At 40.7% G+C, this 18,032-nt stretch overlaps 1 protein-coding gene across 4 annotated transcripts in view; it reads left to right on the top strand.

Annotated features, from left to right (window-relative positions):
* LOC149731624 (uncharacterized) overlaps positions 1-18,032 on the top strand; it is a 43,408-nt gene that overhangs the window by 24,093 nt on the left and 1,283 nt on the right. For all 4 annotated transcript variants that reach the window (XM_089884494.1, XM_089884493.1, XM_089884492.1 and 1 more), the window contains exons 13-27: positions 1,452-1,509; positions 1,622-1,811; positions 2,878-3,004; positions 3,297-3,404; positions 13,146-13,314; positions 14,683-14,749; positions 14,939-15,212; positions 15,428-15,721; positions 15,981-16,061; positions 16,219-16,331; positions 16,399-16,534; positions 16,850-17,020; positions 17,168-17,307; positions 17,408-17,523; positions 17,832-17,954. In XM_089884494.1, the coding sequence (XP_089740620.1) occupies positions 1,452-1,509; positions 1,622-1,811; positions 2,878-3,004; positions 3,297-3,404; positions 13,146-13,314; positions 14,683-14,749; positions 14,939-15,212; positions 15,428-15,721; positions 15,981-16,061; positions 16,219-16,331; positions 16,399-16,534; positions 16,850-17,020; positions 17,168-17,307; positions 17,408-17,523; positions 17,832-17,954 (2,167 nt within the window). The remainder of the gene's footprint in view (positions 1-1,451; positions 1,510-1,621; positions 1,812-2,877; positions 3,005-3,296; positions 3,405-13,145; positions 13,315-14,682; positions 14,750-14,938; positions 15,213-15,427; positions 15,722-15,980; positions 16,062-16,218; positions 16,332-16,398; positions 16,535-16,849; positions 17,021-17,167; positions 17,308-17,407; positions 17,524-17,831; positions 17,955-18,032) is intronic.

Here is an 18,032-nt window from a genome sequence, read left to right as displayed (position 1 = left end):
GACAGTAAGATCAATTTTGCGGGGTTATAACTGTTTACATAAGCAGGGCAGGATAGGAAAGTAATTTAATCAATCGCTTAAATAGAGCAATGCAAAAGAATTTACCAACTATTCGTTTGCTTGGATTAGCTGGTTATTTATAACTTTCTATACGGGCAGCGTATGCGAGAAACGATGTTGTCTATCAGTGGAAATGCCGGAGAGCCGCGCATGAGGTCACATACCCCCATTGACAATGCTCGGGAATTCCTACTTTGCCGTGGAATTCGGTGTCTTTCAAGACGCTTTTTACTCGTGTATGTTTAGTATTTGAATTATTTGGGATGGAGTTAAAGCGATCTGCAGCGTCCATTACAAAGGCTGTATTTCTAGGCGTAAAAAGCCATATAGATCGTCCGCGAATCCCGCTACCGATTAATGTTAAAAACGCCCAGATCTTGGCGTCAGAAGTCCGAACTTTATATCGCATTTAGCTGCGAAAGTACCAGCAATAGTGGGTGACAGGAGACGACAGCTTTAGTGCGATTATAAAAAGCAAATGATTTAAATATCAAATCGCGGCAGAGGGCATTCAAAGTCATCGCCCTAATTTATACAGCGCCCAGAGTCCGAAAGATCAGAATTTTGTTATTAAAGTTGTCATTACTTGGATGAGAGCCTAAATTACCACTTGTTGGTTTACAGGTCAGGTCGTTTGTTGAAAAAGAGCTGTTCTACCATTTGTATTGTTAAAGATCAACGGAAATACGGAATATTTTTACACAGAGCAATGAGAGAAGACGCTATGGATAGTTTTGCTGTGCTTGAGGCAGTGTTAGCGGAGATGGAAGCACTTACACCAAGTCCAAACACTAACCGTTCGCCTCCCAGCCACGGAAGCAGTTTAAACTCTGATGCATCATCTGGACTTGGCGCAAGTCCAACACAACCAGTAAAACAAGACGTGTGGGTGAAGAGATTCGACTTCAACGATGATGTCTACCTCATGAACGCTTCACCCCCATCTCCCCCAAGGCCAGTCACACAAAAGTCAAAAAAATCTAAGCGGAAGACAACACCCGCTATAGAAGAAATTGGAAAATCTGCGTCTGTCCGTAACCCTACAGTTAAGCGCAAAAACAGCTTTCGTCGACATACAGTTTCACTGCACAGCAATTACGTTCGATACGACGACCCAGCAGATCAGCTGACAGTTTTCCGAAAGCAGCAAGTAGCAGACTTCTACAGCACTCAGTTATGCGTATCGAATTTTCCACCAAACTCGTCCAAGCGACCTTCTAGTGCCTTCAGTCCGTACCAGGGGCGCCAGTTTTTCAAAATCCCCGAGGAAAATGAAAACGAAACGTCGGAATATTTTTCCTCCGACGGTAATTTTTTTTAACACGAAGCGTATTATCAGAATCCCCCTTTACTATACATAAGCTAATTGTAACGATTTGACCTTTTTACAGACTCCAAAGACACCTTTAACGAGCCGACGAACGACGACGTTTTCTCGCAAGATCAAAAGTAAGTTTTTTCAAACCTCTAGCTTAAACTATTCATAAATGTTAACCACCGCGACAACCCATATAAGGTCAATATTCATTGTACGTCTACAATAACACAACATTCTTCCCAGCATGCCACAGCCTTCGTACCCACCCCGCACCTCTCATACCCGCCCACCTCAACAGCAGATGGTAGGAAGATCTCTCTCTTCCGCATCCAGCTCCGGGTCTACTTCCGCCCATAAGAAATCACTGGAGGAGCGTCTTTCTCCTCAACTATTCCTTGCAATGTCTGTCAACCCAGGAGGACGCCCAATCGAGGTAAACAAATTTTTTTAATACTTTTACAACTATTAAGGAACACCAAAGTTTATTATTTCGTTAGACAAGTACATTTTCTACATATTACTGTGGGGTAAGACGAGATACCGTTCACAACTAAATCTCATATTTACTGATCGTGCTTTGAACAATTACCAACGCTATTTAGAATCGCGGGGTTTTAGTTATAAAATTCTGTAATTATTCTTTGTAATACAAATGGGACCAACGAAGAGAATAAAAAATAGATAATATCCTATCCCAATCTACTATATTCAAATATGTAATAGCAAATCCCAATAGTTTTTCAAACTACACGTTATACTTAATGCATTATTGTATCAATAAAATATCTTAATTAAGTTGACATAGCGTTAGACAGACTTTTGTCATTGAAGTGTCAATTTTGTAACTGTTGTTCGAAACAAGTCTGTTTGAATATGAGAATTTAATTAATCCGCAGTGGGTCGTTACAAGTGCTTCTATTTAATCAATCCTCGCTAATTTGTTTGACCGAACAACTCATCACGATTGCTTGAATTAAATATAAACAATTCGAAGTCCTTTGAAGATTATTTGTTTTTTACTGACCTTTTAACCAAAGTAAAATGGCAATCGTGAACTCGAGATCAAAATGGCATTTTAGTTGAAAAAAACATACACATTTAAAGCAGCAAATTTTAAAGTTTTATGAATTGTTCTGATGACGTATTGTCCTTACTTGAATTATCGGAATCGTCACGCCGAGTTATAAAATACGAATTGTTGAAATGTTATAATATAGTCTAACCGCCCGGGGTAGTGTTAATCGTACCTTCAGTTGCTATCGAGCAGTATCTGTACTATAGTACTGTGGAAGAAGATAGTATACCTGTATTGCATGTTTCCTGATCGTGATTTTATAAATTAACAACGTTATTTTTTTAGTCATGAAGATATGAATACATAATTCTGTAAATATTCTTTGTTTACTACTAAATGAAAAGAATGAAAGCTTGTACCACGTACCCCAATCTACGGTACAATTTTTTCTCATATTTTATATAAAAAACATTCTTTCTTACAGGACATTCACAGCTACAAAGAAGACCTGGAACCAGATTCACCCAAAGAGGAAAGAAGTCCCCACCCCGCTACCCCAGCTTTTCCAATTACACCCAAAACTCCATACACTAACTTAACATCACCAATAGGTAACTGCAAATAATGGTTGTAATTCCAAATTCAGAATAATCATTTATTGTTAGAATCAAGGATACACCATCGCAGTGAACTACTGACGACTAGAAAATATGTTAAATTTTTTTAAAGTTGTTCGTTAGTATAATTGGAAAGGACCTTATAATAGGTTGGCATTTACATTTGTCATTGAAAGTTATAGTTCTCTATAATTTTATTATTTATCCGGATAAATAGTACCCAAATGCGCCCACTGTCCCATTTTAGAATAAAAATACAATGAAACCTAATTAAATTTATTCACAGCTCATGTACCGATAGGGATCACGAAAACCCCATTGTCGGAATTAGGCCTCAAACCGAAACCATTAGAACAGGATGATTCGAAAAATATCCCGGGCACCCATACACCAGGTGAGTTCGCCATTCAGAATGTTTTGTTCCTGGCTCTGGGTATATTTTTCCGTACAAATGGTTTGGTTCGATAGCCTTTTAATGGTGTGTTGTGTTTAGAAGGGGAATCAATTTTGTTTGTTTTCTTATGTGGTTAGAAAAACATTGGGGTTGTGTATATACAACCCACGCAAAACGATTCTGTATTTATTTCACGATAAAAATTTAACGTTTTTGTGGCCTTAATGATTTTTACGATGTCAAATATTTTGTCCAACTTTTGCCCCAAAATTGCCCAGCTAAAATTGTATACTTGCTGTATAAGTGTACAGGCTTTTTAAATGCTTACTAAAAGTGCATTTGAGTTGCACCTAAAAACTGCCAGAAACATGCGTGTCGACGGCATTAAAAATTTATTCTATTTTCCCTCGAAATTTTGTCCTTGCTCGCCTTAATTACGGTAATTTAATTCCCAGTGCTACCTAACTAGTTTTCCTATCGTAACCGTTCTTTCGGAACCATTAGTATTCGGAAACACTGCTAATTTACCAGACCTGTTGTCTGGAAACGTGACCTTGCTGCGTTAAATTATTGATCTGCTGGTTTTCAACCCTAAATTCAGGGCATCACGTTCAAAATATTTTGCCCTAGGCAAGCAATTCAATAGCGCCAACTGCCGAATTAAAGTTTTTAGCGTATGTAGGATTTATTCTTAGTTGCACTCAGCTATGTTGAGCTCTAAATGACCATCAAGTCGGTGTTCCATTTCGAGTCTGGTTTAGGATTAGTATAGTGTATAGGCGAAGCTCTACATAACTTGTAACTACGCAAATGACTTATCACGTTCTAAAAAAGATCTTCGACAGTTACATTGATAACACATGGCTTGTATTTCGCTGCTGGCTTCGAATATCGGGGTTCCTTGTGTTAAGGAACAAACAGCAAGGTATTGTTCGTTCATACAAGCCTGTTTGTTATCGTTCCCCGCGCACCATCCAATTATCAGCGAACATGTCACGGGAATCTACTTTCTCTTAACTCACTGTCATGCGGGAGGTTGTTTTGCCTTATCCGATTTCACTGCGTTCAATTATTAGCATTGTTCCTCTTCGGATATTTTCAGTAGCTGAATATAACTAATTGGCCGGTTTTTCGTACTTGGTTCATTATATCTAGGAGCCAGTAGTTGCAGCTGATAAATATAGGTAAAAAAATAATTTATGTGTTTGGTATCATTTTATCGGGGTATTTTATAGTGGAAATTTTCCTCGTAATTTTTAATTAAATATAGAGCAGAGCACAAATCGATGCGACTGCTAGCGCTAACGATTCGCAGGAGCGGTGATCCGTGTCCCTGGCGCGAAAATATTCGTTTTTCGGTCGCCGTAATAGAGAAACAAAACGGAGAACGTTAGTGAGATGAGCAGAAATGTTTGTCACGAAAACACGAGTGGTTCACAACAATACGAGCCGAGCGAGCCAGGAATCGGCAGCTAGAATCAGTGCGTTTATCATAGCGAAAGTATAAGCAGTTTATTTTTTTACTTATTTACTTTATTGATGTACTGTAGCGGCGAGATTAAATTGTTTATGATTAGATAGAGCTAGGTATTTTCCATGCGGTTTTAAGACATTGAGGCGCCTTTTATTTTCGTGTTTTTCATGTTTTCAGTAGATTTGTTATTATCGAATCTGCAGTGAGTCATTCGTACCTTACTTAACCTTATGCTAATGTATATAAGTCGGATCTTAATCAAGAGAGTCGGTTTAAGTAAGAATAGATTTTGTGTAGGCGTTTGTCGAATTTGTCCGGAATTGCTGCTTAAATATTGCTTTTGGAGCAAACACTGTGCAAACCGTTGAGTCTGAAGTGATTCTTGACATTTTCAGCTTCATCGGTCTCGTTAAGTTTGTTCGCGGAAAGTGCGAGTTGAAAGAGAGTGTTGTTTTTACCCGATCAGGCAGGTGCCGAGCCCCGCCTTTAATTTTCGCCCGTAATTGAACACTCCGCGGCCCACGGAATTACCCAATTCAAACTTTTCGAAAGTCAGCGGTTTGTTTTGGCTTTCTCCATTATCGTTCAAATATGGCGCGTGCAGTTGTGTGTTGGGTGACGTAGACAGCAGCCTACAATGCCTATGTATGGTGGTCGCAACTTCCATTGTAGCTTGCGGTCGTTTTCTAACAATGCTGGTCCAATTTGATTGCACTCCATAGCTTTGGTTTGAAGTTTACCGTACCAACGGCATTACACGGTCCAGCAGCGCTGATAAAATGTCAAGCTCAGTCATCGGTTGCCCCGATTAGCTTCAATTCTCTTCAACCATATAGTTATTGGCAGGTTTCCATCTCCTACCTATACGTTACAATTACCGGGAAAATTGTAGCCTCGCGCTGGTGAAAATATAAGAAAAACTTCAACGCGTAAAGCTTCGCTAAGTGCAGGGGTCAGGGAGCTTATGTTCCACGAGTGGTTGGGTAGTATAATCTTAATGATCTGTTGCTGACTGTTCGGATCTTTTCTGTTCCGAAGAATGTTAGCCGTAAGCCTGGAACGCCTTTTAAGAGGAAGGTGCTGGACCCGTGTATTTTCAAAACATTGTTTTCTATCGCGTTCCGTGAGACACCGGACCGCTTTAAGCCAGCATACGTCGTGTAGTTTGCCCACCTGGCGGATGAAACATTATGTTACGTCTTAAACGTAGCCTGTGTACTTAGAAAAGGTATCTTGTCTTTTATCCGTGATTAGCCTGACCAATACCTTGTTTTATGCGCACTTATAAACTCTCTGTTCATTTGTTAATTGAATCTGCAACTTTAACGGAACTCATTTTGACTTTGCGTGAAATTCCCCTTAACAATTCGCAGCAGTTTCATTTTAAGGAAGTATATGTCGGTTCATGTCCTTCGAATACAACGGGAACTTCATTATATTGAATTTCATGGACCTCATACAAGTGTCACGCATGCTGAGTTGATAGACAGTGATATCACTTTGCTCACCACTAAGTTATTACAGGATAACACCCACTCGTATGATTTTTCGACCAAAAATATTTCTCTGTCTCAAATTGACTTAAAATAACTCGAACGTGTGGCGAATTAGGTGAAAATGCCTCAAAGTTTCAAGAGTGTTTTAAAATCATGTTCTTCACGCACGTATGTCGAATTTATCACCTCTTTCATTTCGGAAGGAGAATCGAACACTTAGCCTACTATATCGACGAAATATTTGCTAAATTTATTACGTCACCTATATTATCGACAGTACTTGAGACGGAACCGCATTACGTAATCTTGGCCTTTGCAACGCATGTAGGCGACACTGGACAAATATAACTCAACCGTCCGTGCTCGCTGCTAGTCAGCTAAACTCAACGGCAAACAAGGATTTAGTAGGGTTTCCTGTGCCGTTCTCTCTCTATACCACACCTGTTTAACTCGCAATTTGAAGACCGCCTCAGATGTTTGTTATTGTTGCGTGACCAGCTTTCTGTTGTTAAAAACATTTCGTATTCTTAAAAGTGTTCTTTAAACTACAACAAGATTAAGTCCTTGTATGGTAATTAAACCTAGTTGTCATGTTGATTGCGTACACTATTAAGAGTTCGCTAAACGACATTTTAGGCCCATGTAGTTAAAACATGGCCAGTAGACATCATTTGCACAGTAGCTATAGTAGCTATTCCTACTCTAAGATCGACGTGTTTCGATTTCCGCACTCCAGACTTCCGCGGAACGTGGGAAAAGCTCTCAACCCCAACACTGATCGATCACTAGGTATAAAACCAACGGAAAAGCAGCTTTCCCGTGTAACCACATCATTTCCTGTTTATACCGTCGACCATTCCAGACCAACGAATTTCACTCGATATCTAAGTACTTCAGAAACACGGTTGAATTTGCTAATGAGCTTTGGAAGCGTACGTTGGTTTTGATTTGGGTTTGTGCGCACATCGTACTCCATTAAGTCGAGGAAAGAATATTTTATTTCCCTCATACATACGAGCTGATTTACGCTCGGTTAGTGGACAATAGAAATACTTGGGCGTGAGGTTGCCACGGAGATGGGTATAAATTTAGCCAGTGCCACTGTTCAAATCTCCGGTGAAAACCGAATACCGGCGCCGACAAGTGGTTTTAGTTTGATAGGTGGTCTGCCCAGTGCAATGCGCTTTATCGCGGCTCTTTTCATTAAAACTTAGCAGCATAGGCACAGTTGTCTACGCGGACAGAAGTATTTTGGTATCTAACGCAAAACACAATGATTATCTGTCTTGAGATCAGTACTATCATTTGCATGTGAAAATGTTAATGACGTCAACGTATATTCCCCAAGCGTCAAGTCTCGTTTTAGCTTACATTCCTCTAATAAACGTGTGTAGACGTCAGCATCATAGTTAAGTTGTGGAAGAAAGAAATAGGATCAGGACATGCATTTATATTTTCTCATATCCAAACATATATGTCATTTTATGGCCGTTGACCGCAATGACGGAGAAACTATATGATTTGTTTGGGAAGGGTTTAGTTTAGTGTCTTTGTTATTGCTCTATTCTGGAATGGTTTACGTAGCACTGAGCGTGGTATGACGTTGGTTGGGTCATAAAACCGCAACATGTGTACATAGCCAAGTGACCGTACTGCAGAAGGCATCACAGATTGGAGAGATTCTCCTATTATGGCGCTGGTACTTGTGGCAGTGATTGTTATCTGCTGCTGGGCTATCTAAACTTCAAGTGGCCAATTCAAGTCGGGGTTGTCGGCTCGACAGCATGAGAAGACAGTCGCGCCATTGCGGATTGCGTGCAGCCAAATCTCTCGAGCCCGAAAGCTAAGACGCTGCCTTTGTACGAAACTATGCTACCGTTATCGAGAACCCGTTGTCAGGTCTGGATCAGCCGCACGCAATAACCAGTTACGGGAAGATTTTAGTCCCTCAGTATTGTCGCAGGCGTCAAAAGTCTCAATTCTTATCTGAAAAGGATTTGTTGAGATGAAGAGAAACATTTTGCAGTTTCTAGGTGACAGAAAACAGACCGCTGGCCTAATGAGGCAATGTATGGATTTGTTATGTAACAGTCGCGGTTCCGTATTTGTTATTTCTGCTGGCGCTCGTGAAAACACAGTTCTACGGAAGTGGCATTTTGCCGGTGCTACTCCTCTGTTCTAGGGGATAAATTACGCCTTGTTAAATCGCTCAGCGCCGCAGGGAATTGCTGCGGTTGCTTCGGTGGTGGGAACGAAGGATGCGGCAAAGATGCCGAGGTATATTTGCAAAGTATATGCAAGTTGCACACTCAAATGACATTGTAACTGCGACTGTTAACACGCTTATAACAGATTCAGTTCGGCCGCACAGGATTTGTAGCTATGTAAACATTAGAGATAGCTAAGCACAATAAAGTAAACAGACAGTTCATATACCAGTGTTTACGAATCCGCATCGCAAACATGCGCATTGTGTTAAACGAGTACCGCGTACAAAGTTAGCCGTGGTGACCAGTATTTAAACATTAACCTGTCATCGTGTGTTTTCAGTTCATATTTTGATCTATAGTTTGAAATCAGGAAGAACATAAAGTTCGCATGTTTCCTCCTTCGAATCTCTTAGCGTTAGGTTTGAGGCGCAAACATATTTTCGCCAATTGCTTAGTGACGCTGTAGGAATGTGTTTGTGCTGATTTTGTGTTTCTCGCGAATTACGTCTGTTTGCGTCCGTTTTATTGAGGCGTTTCGAAGAATATTTTCGCCGCATAACACCGTAGTGGAAATGACACCTTCTACGCTCCGCGGCCTTCGAGTCACACTAACGGGTTATATCAACACATGCAGTAGACTAGTGTTGTTAAGAATAGCATTATATACATAGACAGGCCGATATAGCTGCTAAACTCGTAGTTGGAGAAAGGAATTAATTAAGTCGCTTTTAGGGATTACGTATTCGATAACATTTGTATTAAGGTGTGTGTACGCCTGGCGTTGGCGTATGTCAACGTGTGCGTGGTTTTAAATAGAACTCCGCAAATATCGCGTTCTTTTCACTCCTGCGTTTGGGTATATGTCTCTTTCATATGGAGAAGTCGTATTAGATGTTGCAGTAGTCAAACACCATGGGGTCGTTTAAAGTGTCGTCAACCGGAATTTTTAAATAACCAATAACCCTTAATGTTCTCTTTTACGCTCCTGGGTGACCGGATAACTAAACCACAGAGAGAGTTTCTAATGTAGCCGCACACCGCAACACCGTTCTTATAGATCGTCAACTATTCTGATTTGGTCAGAGCCCGGAATATTAGAGAAAATATTTACTTTACGCATCTTTTGAGTCTATTCATCGCGCACGAACAACGTTGTGGCTTAAATTGTTGATTTTCCCCGCACTGTCCGTGTTCGCTTGGGCTTGACAGCAAGCTAAAGGAACACCAGGAACGGGATGTGTTGATTTCCTTACCATTCCGCTTGTAAAGATTGGAATTAAACCGTACGGTTTTTTAAACACGTGCTGACGGAAGAAATCAATTCAGGATGTTATTGCTCTCTTTCAAAGTTCGATTTGGTCTTCGATCTGTCAGCGGAAATGTACAAGTGACTTGAAAACTTCCAATTGTCTGTTCATCAGTTTCAAATGGGGTAGAACCGTCAAATTTAAACTTCTGAATTTTCCGTTTGGATCTGAACCCAAAAAACTTTTAAAGTTTGGCATTTAAAGGTTACCCTGTAGCTGTTTTTCGTTTTTCTATAACAGTGTTTTAAATCCCACTCAATTTTCTGCATTGGTGTTCGTAACTTGTTTTCGACCTTCTGCGATTCATTAAAAACTTAACACTGGCAATAGGAGATAAGACGACAAATGTCCCGGACATTTCAGGTCAACTTGTTCTTTCATCTGTTAACCTGTTGTGGCCGGTTTAAACCGCCGTGTCCGGTTCCTAATTCACCATAACAATCGTGTACAGTCGGCTCGAATCGTGCTGTGCGATATTGTTTACAGTAAAACCTCTATCGTACGGCTCTTGACTGCAAAAGCCATGTAATCCCACACTTTGGACAATTTTAAAGCTGGATCAATAACTGTTGAGATAAACCTCACGAATTTGGTGGAAATCGCAATTTCGGCTTCAGGAAATGTCACCGGCTTATCGAAGATCTCTTTGATGTTACATGTAAATACCGCGTAATATCCGATCACGGGGCTGTATTAGCATTGGACATATGCGCCATGTCTAGATTCGTATATACGCGTATACCATGTGCCTCACAGTAATCTCCTGCACGTCTGACGTGGTCTCACACCAGACTCTTTCTACATATTCCCACATCGAAGTCTGCATTTCAAATAGGAACCGAATCGCATTATGTGTATTGGTTAATAACAGCGCTGATTGAACCAAACGTGCCGTAAAATTCAGCGGACTTTTGACACCCAGCAACCTTTTGATCGTCGCTAAATCCGTTTCATTTGTATGCGGCGCCTTTACGACTTAATAGCGGCCTTTAGAAACGCATGGAGTTACAGGGAATCAATTTGTTCGGCCGACGACCACCTGTGAATCGGAATACAGGGGAAATTTTAATCCGTCCACCTCAAAGCGGCATAACGGCCCAATTATGTTTGCTACTAATGTTGCCTGAATACAGCAGAGGGACATTGCGCCAATACGGAGTAGTTAGAGCTAGTTATTTGAATTTACAGTACTTGTGTAATGTAAACACAATCATCAGGTTTAATGAAATGAAACTTGTGGGAATGTGTCAGGTAATGGCTCTCTATGTACGTCCGTTAAGTTTTGAAGTAAATAAGTTTAGGGAAATGCAGCTTTTTTCGTGACGTAATATTTGTAATGATTACGAACATCGAAACCCGTGTAAGGCAGAACGAGAAGTGGATACGTGGGGGCTAGATACGAAGCTACCCAGCTTTGCTTCCCGCTATCGAGTTTGTCCTGGCGTTTATTTACACTACACTTCTTCCTGCCCGGGGCAACTCCATTGGAGATGCGAGCAGACGCGAGACACTCATCTCGCTTAGATTAGGCTGGCGACAGGCAGGCAGCTCACGGGCTCTCATGTTTACAACCGTCTTTTCCCATTTCAGGCAAGTTAGACATTGCGTAAATTATAGGTATTTGCTTCATAGCGGGTTATTTTAAACGATTACCTGGTGATCATTCCTGTTTGGATTATTGCATTGTTTGTTACGGATTCAAAGGATTTCCCCTTACGAGTTTTAAAATCAAAGGAGAATTTGCAGAACGATTTAGAAATAGCCGGAATTTCCGTTTTTTACCGGTATGCGGATCACGGAGCCAAAATCTCGGGCACCGACCCTTACAGAGTCGGATTACATCATTCTTAACATTATGCCGGACGCCAAAGGTAACAGAAGATGCTTGCTTTACCTTGTAATGCTTTTGCTCACGAGGGATTACAATAACGGCCAAACCGTGCGTGTAAAATATTGATGCAGTAAATGCTGCGTTCTGAAATGGTTTATGAATATATGTAGAATACTATAATGCTTCATACGATATCTGTCTTTGCAGGCTATGTGTGCGATTAAATAGAAACGCCCCCTCTTTCAGAATTGTTTAGGGGCTCGTTTGGTCCCGTTAGCAACGATAATGTGACGTAATTTACCGGAGTGTATCTGCTTTGTTCCGTTGGACCACGACTAACATTGCGTGACTAGGAGGGCAAATATTCCCGATTTGGAAATCTCGTTGTTTCTTTATATAGGGGACGTGCCCGCCTTTGAAATCGGTTGCTTCACAGGCAAGGCCGCTGACCTGTAGTAAACGGCTGGGTGTGTTATTTTTTAAGCTGCTAAACCAATATTTAGACGCGTAGCCGTCCTAATTATGAAACAGCGTTCGCTACTCACGTTGAAAATCCCGTTGAAAACCCCGTCCATAAGGACCAGTGGTTTAATTTGCTTGTTCGTATCGTATGTATTCAAATATTGAAATGGTGATGGCGCCTTACAAAAGCACTTAGTCGCCCTTCTAAAGGTTTACGAGAAACGAAGTTCTGCGGCAAAGCGGCTCAAGTGTCTATATCTGTATCACTCGTCCTTTGCCATATTTGCCGTTAGTTTTCCAAAGGACATAGATTTTCAAGTATAAAAACAACCCAAATGGTCGCAAATCTGCAGGGGAATTCTTTGCTCGCGGATTTAATTAACCATGTAGCTGGGTTTATCGTCTATTAAAACAGATAGTGTTAAACTTTTATGAATGGTGCAGTCCGCCGTGCTGGCGCCAGTTCTTGTGCCCGATTTTATGGCGAATTATTGGCGAGCGTATAATTGGAATACCCACGGTGCGGCGATTCCAACAGTGGAACACAAACAACCATTTGGCGACCGCGAGAACTCGTAGATGTTTTACTCTCGGCATCAAAATTGTTCCGTTTATTGTGTTGACTTTCGGGAAAGTACGTCCAATTTACTTTATTAATGTCAGAAATTGCTTCTTCATTTTTGCGGAACCAAACTGCGTAACAGCAAGCGTGACCACACGGGCGAGGTTGTTTACCTTATTTTAAATAAGCGATTCCGTGTCTAATCTCTTCACCGCACATGTAAACAGGGGTAGTAGCGTTACATTATTTTCTCCACGCTCATTTGTGTTTACATAAAAAAACGACATCATTTCTATCACGGTAGCAAAGTACGGTACGCTTATTTCATAACTAGTGTGTGACCTAAGAACGTGCTTACTACCACAGTACAAGTGATTGACGTATAATTTGTATTTTCAGCTGGCGTACACCTCAGCAGCGCCCCCAAGCAGCACCAAGTTACTTCTGCAAGTATCAACGGGACCACACAGGGTATCATGACGCAATCACAAGTTACGTCACCACAACAGTCGGTTCACATGAACAAAACTACAAACCGATCTGTAATTGTGGAAAACTCTAGAATTAGGTAAGTCGAATGCATACCAAATATTCTGTTGATAACTGTTATGGGGCTATGCGTATTTAACTGTTCTCTGTTTACGAAAAAAACAGTTTAGGCTTACCCAGTAAGCATTAATGTATATAAAGCACAGTATTACAAAACGCAAGTGAATGAGAAAAGGTTACTTTTGGTGTCACATATTTTTTTTGTTTTGCCGCATTTGTATTTAGATCAAGTTTCTCAGAAATCGATTATTCCATATCATTTGTCCCTGTTTACATTCGCCATTGGCCCCCGTAGTAGGAAACGCCACGTAAAGTGTTGACTCCTGTGCTTGTTTGATTACGTGCGATTGTCGCTTCAGTCCCTGGGTTCGATGGGGCGTTATCCATATGTCAAATGTGGAATGCGCACTCGCTCAATGCCGATTGGTTTGCTCTGAAAGGCGCCAAGTGCCGTTATACGATAAGCCTTTACTTCAGTCGTAAGCTGAGCAAGTACGCGTAGTTATTCAAGCTGTCAGAAACGATCATAATGTAGTATATGAATTACGAAGAAGAACCCTGTGCTCTGAAACATCGACTCGTAATTTCTAAGCAATACAACGCCGAGAAAGTTTGAATAGAAGATTGGCAGTCGTGTAGTTTTTTTTCCATATTTGGGTATATAGATATTGCTGATTGGTTTATCTGCAAAATGAACCAGTGTCTGCAAACGTAATTTTAATGACGCTAGCCGCAACGTCACAAAACGGGTCGTCGATTCGCCTTAATCGACTGACGTTGGAATAGGTGATGACGTAATCGAACAGCCGTGATTACGTGACGTCGCAGCGCAAACTGGTACGTTTTGTATCATTTAAACTTTGAAAGCAAGCCGGAGCGTTTCACTTTAGTAGTAAAACATGTATTCGTCGTTTTTTTGGTTGAGAAACTGAAAGACACAGTAACATCACGGGAGGTTTAACTATACTATGAGAGATTTATCAGCCTGTACGCGTAGTGTTATGTCTTGCATTAACCCGCTGGGATTCAGAGGTTAGACGTTGAAGTAAATTAACTTCGTATCTTGTTAAGCACGATGCTGTTTGGAGTAGGACTGTTGTTAATTTAGTCGTTTTGAATGAGTTAGCAAGATGAAACGAGCCTTAGTACGAATGTAAGTGTAGTTTTCATTATAGCTTTATGCAAGTACCTAATACGTACATAAATAAAAAGCTTGGACCGCCATGGAAAAAATATTGTGTTAACACAGAACTTACCTTGGAAAAATATTTTTAATCCCTAAAAGAGTTCAAATAAATGCTGAAGTTGTAGATTTTTAGTTTTCAATGTAATATGTCAATTATAGTAGCTTCGTAGTATTTTCTCTAAACGGGGAATTTACTCTTAGGTTAGACGAGCAAACCAGGCCGACCAATCACCAGCCGACGTTAGAATCACGTGACCCGTCCACGCAGGTAAGTCTTTGTGAAACGTCATAATAATCTGAATTTTTCTTATTATACCTCTGGTCAGTTCCAGGTATTTGAATAACAGTTGTAACGCGTTTGATACAGCACGTTGTAATTTCTTTGGCAATGTTGTGATAAAAATCACATCGTTTTGTTTTTTAAATAGACTTTGTACAATATTATTTACTTTTGCAGCAATACATTCATGGCAGTTTTACGCCACCACTTTCACAAACAACAAGCTATACCGCGACTGACGGACGTCCTAACGGTTGGCAACAGAACCACAGTCCACATGCCAACTCTGCTAGTCCCGTGGCAACAAAGGACATGAGATCACCATGGGTTTTCAATGGAGATTCAAGCCCTATTGCGTCCAGTCCAGCAGGGAAGAGCCCTGTCATTTCGTCCATCGCTTCATCTGCAACGCCACCGCACGGAAACGGGTCAGGAGAAGTTTCTCCGGCAGGTGAGACACATAGCTTCGTTGAATGCTGTGCTCTAAAGTATAGTTTTTAAGAGCAAGTCCGGTGCCGGATTCAAGAATTCTTGCCTATACCAAAGTAGGCGTATGTGTTTTCCAACAAGATACTTTACAAATCATTGTTCTCTAATAGGTTGTCTAAATACTCAGCCATATATTAAACAAAATAATAGTCTAATATCATTATTCTCTTTATATAGGAACTCGCAGCTTGAACGGGAGCAACGACTCTCTGCTGTCTGGAGGAAGCGCTTCCGGCCACCATCCACATCTCGCTTATCAGAAGGATCGGTATTCTCACAACATTCCCAAAGATTCAAGTCGTCACTCCGCTAGCAGCATCCGCAGCACTTCCACGGGCGGTAGCGGGTACCTTGGCGGAGCATCCCAAACTTCTCCTCACTCTGCGGGGTCACCAGTGTCGGGTTCCGGACAATACCCCTTCACCCACATAAACAAAAGAGAAAGCCAGCTTTCAGCGTACGACCGACATGGTGCGTGTATTATATAAGTTTAACAGGAAAAGATATTTTTTTTTGTTAAAGTTGTTTTTTGTTAAAACTTAAAAAAAAAAAGTTTTTTGTTAAAACTTTTTGTTAAAGTCGAAAATACAATTAATATCACTAAACATGAACCTGTTAACGCTAATCAACTTTTTTGGAAGTAATAAAATCTTACAGTTCTGTTGTTAAGTAAAGCCTTTTTTAACATTAATTTTAAATTAGCTATTCATAAATTCGTCTTCTTCTGCAGGCGGTCATCATCTTATATCCTCCGATGAGGGTGGTTTAAGCTCTCCTGCCTCTGGTAGAACGAGCGCTTCATCCGTATCAGGTAAGCAAGCTATAAGTCTACAAAAATACATAGTAAACAACATTTACAATTTAAGTCAATACAAAGTTGACTATTGTCCAATTACCCGTAGTTTCTGCATGTACAAAAGTAGGACTTAACTTTCTCTGAATTCTTTTAAGCCGTTTACTTTTCCTAGACATTGAGAAGCTCGCCCACGAAGTCTCACAAGCAAACATTGCCGGAACCCCTCCGAAGTTTATTAAAGACACTACTGCCTACTGGTACAAGCCTGAAATTAACCGTGACCAGGTATGTAACTTTGTAACCGTCAATATACTCTCTCATATACACCAGCATAACCGTAACACACTTTCAGGCGCACGCGATGCTGCGAACGAGACCACCAGGCAGCTTCGTGGTTCGAGCAAGCAGATGCTACCCTGGGGCATTCGGTCTTGCATTGAAAGTTCACCAAGTGCCTGCCGCAGTTCTTGCGACAGCCAAACCTGGAAGTAAGTTCTTTAACACTGTCATTTTGTTTTTAGCAATATTACATGTATAACTAGGATGCTTTTACTTTTAAATATACATACACTCAACCTTACAAACTGACGACGTAAAGGCACCTGACTAAGCAGTGGTAGTCATGTAAGCGCTGACATTGGTAGGGTTCAGTTGACAAACCTAATTCCACGAAAGGTACCTGGCAACACTGGCAGTAACAGCTATAATGGTCTTGAATTTCTGAAAAACGGCATGTTCCGCTGTAACTTCCGCGAATCTAACTTGTCCTCCTTGCACCTTTCTTTAACAAAATCCCCTCCTAGCTGACATGAACAACGAGCTCGTGCGTCATTTCCTAATCGAGCCAAGCACACGTGGAGTGAAACTGAAGGGTTGTCCGAACGAACCAGTCTTCGGGAGCCTCTCTGCTCTAATCTACCAACATTCAATAACTCCCCTTGCCCTGCCCTGCAAACTTGTCATTCCAACTTCGAGTAAGTATCCAGAACGAAAAAATAATTTCAATTTAAATGTTTTTTTAGATTCTTGTTACCGTGACAGAGAAGAGTGGTCATTTATACAGTTAATCCAAATGTTCTATAATACGGGTAATCTGATTTTTAAATATGTTTATTATTTAGACCAAGACGTCCCACCAGCCGGTTCATCTCGAGATAGCACTGAGATACAAAACTCAGCTGTGGAGCTGCTGAAACAAGGAGCTGCCTGTAACGTTCTATACCTTGGTAGTGAAGACACAGAATCGCTGACTGGCCCTGAGGTACTTTTAGCACACAGTTTTACTGTTTGTATCGTGTTTTTTTACATTCATTGTGCAAAAAATTTTGCTGACATTTATTCTTTAACATTTTTTTATAAAGGCAATTGAACGAGCGATGCGTGAATGTATGCAGGACGTTGGGCAAGCTATCAAAACCTCCGTCGTTCACTTCAAAGTCTCCCCTCAAGGGATAACCCTGACTGACAACGCTAGAAAGTAAGTAACTATGTTTACATAAACAATATTTAAAGATAACTTAAAATAAATTCTTGGTGAAAATTTATATTTTTTTGCGTAAGACGGTTCCTGTTTTTATTTGTAATCATCCCATTTGGTAGTAAGCAAAGAATATACTTCTCGTATGCAACGATATAGTATACAACTGTATCCAACGTTTTTAAAATAGCGTTGTTATTTGTAAATAACACGAGTAGAAAATATGTGATATTATGCTCCGCTAACGGTATCCCACTCCACCCTACTATATAACTCTGATCTCTAATGCTATCATATTGTTTTATCAGAATCTTCTTCCGTCGTCATTACCCTACCGCCACAGTTACCTACTGTGGTCTCGACCCAAGCGCCAGGGAGCCACATAATCGTCGCTGGGATGCCTCTAAGGACCGTGGTCCTCCAAACGCAAGGTGAGCATCTATTGGGAATGGTTTCACATAAATGTTGTGTAATTTCCCTGCATTGCAAATCGCAAGCTAAGTAACCAT

Source organism: Ciona robusta, chromosome 9 (genome assembly GCF_009617815.1).
Source record: "Ciona robusta chromosome 9, ASM961781v2".
NCBI classification, from domain to species: Eukaryota; Metazoa; Chordata; class Ascidiacea; order Phlebobranchia; family Cionidae; genus Ciona; species Ciona robusta.
This window is presented reverse-complemented; position numbering and strand designations above follow the sequence as displayed.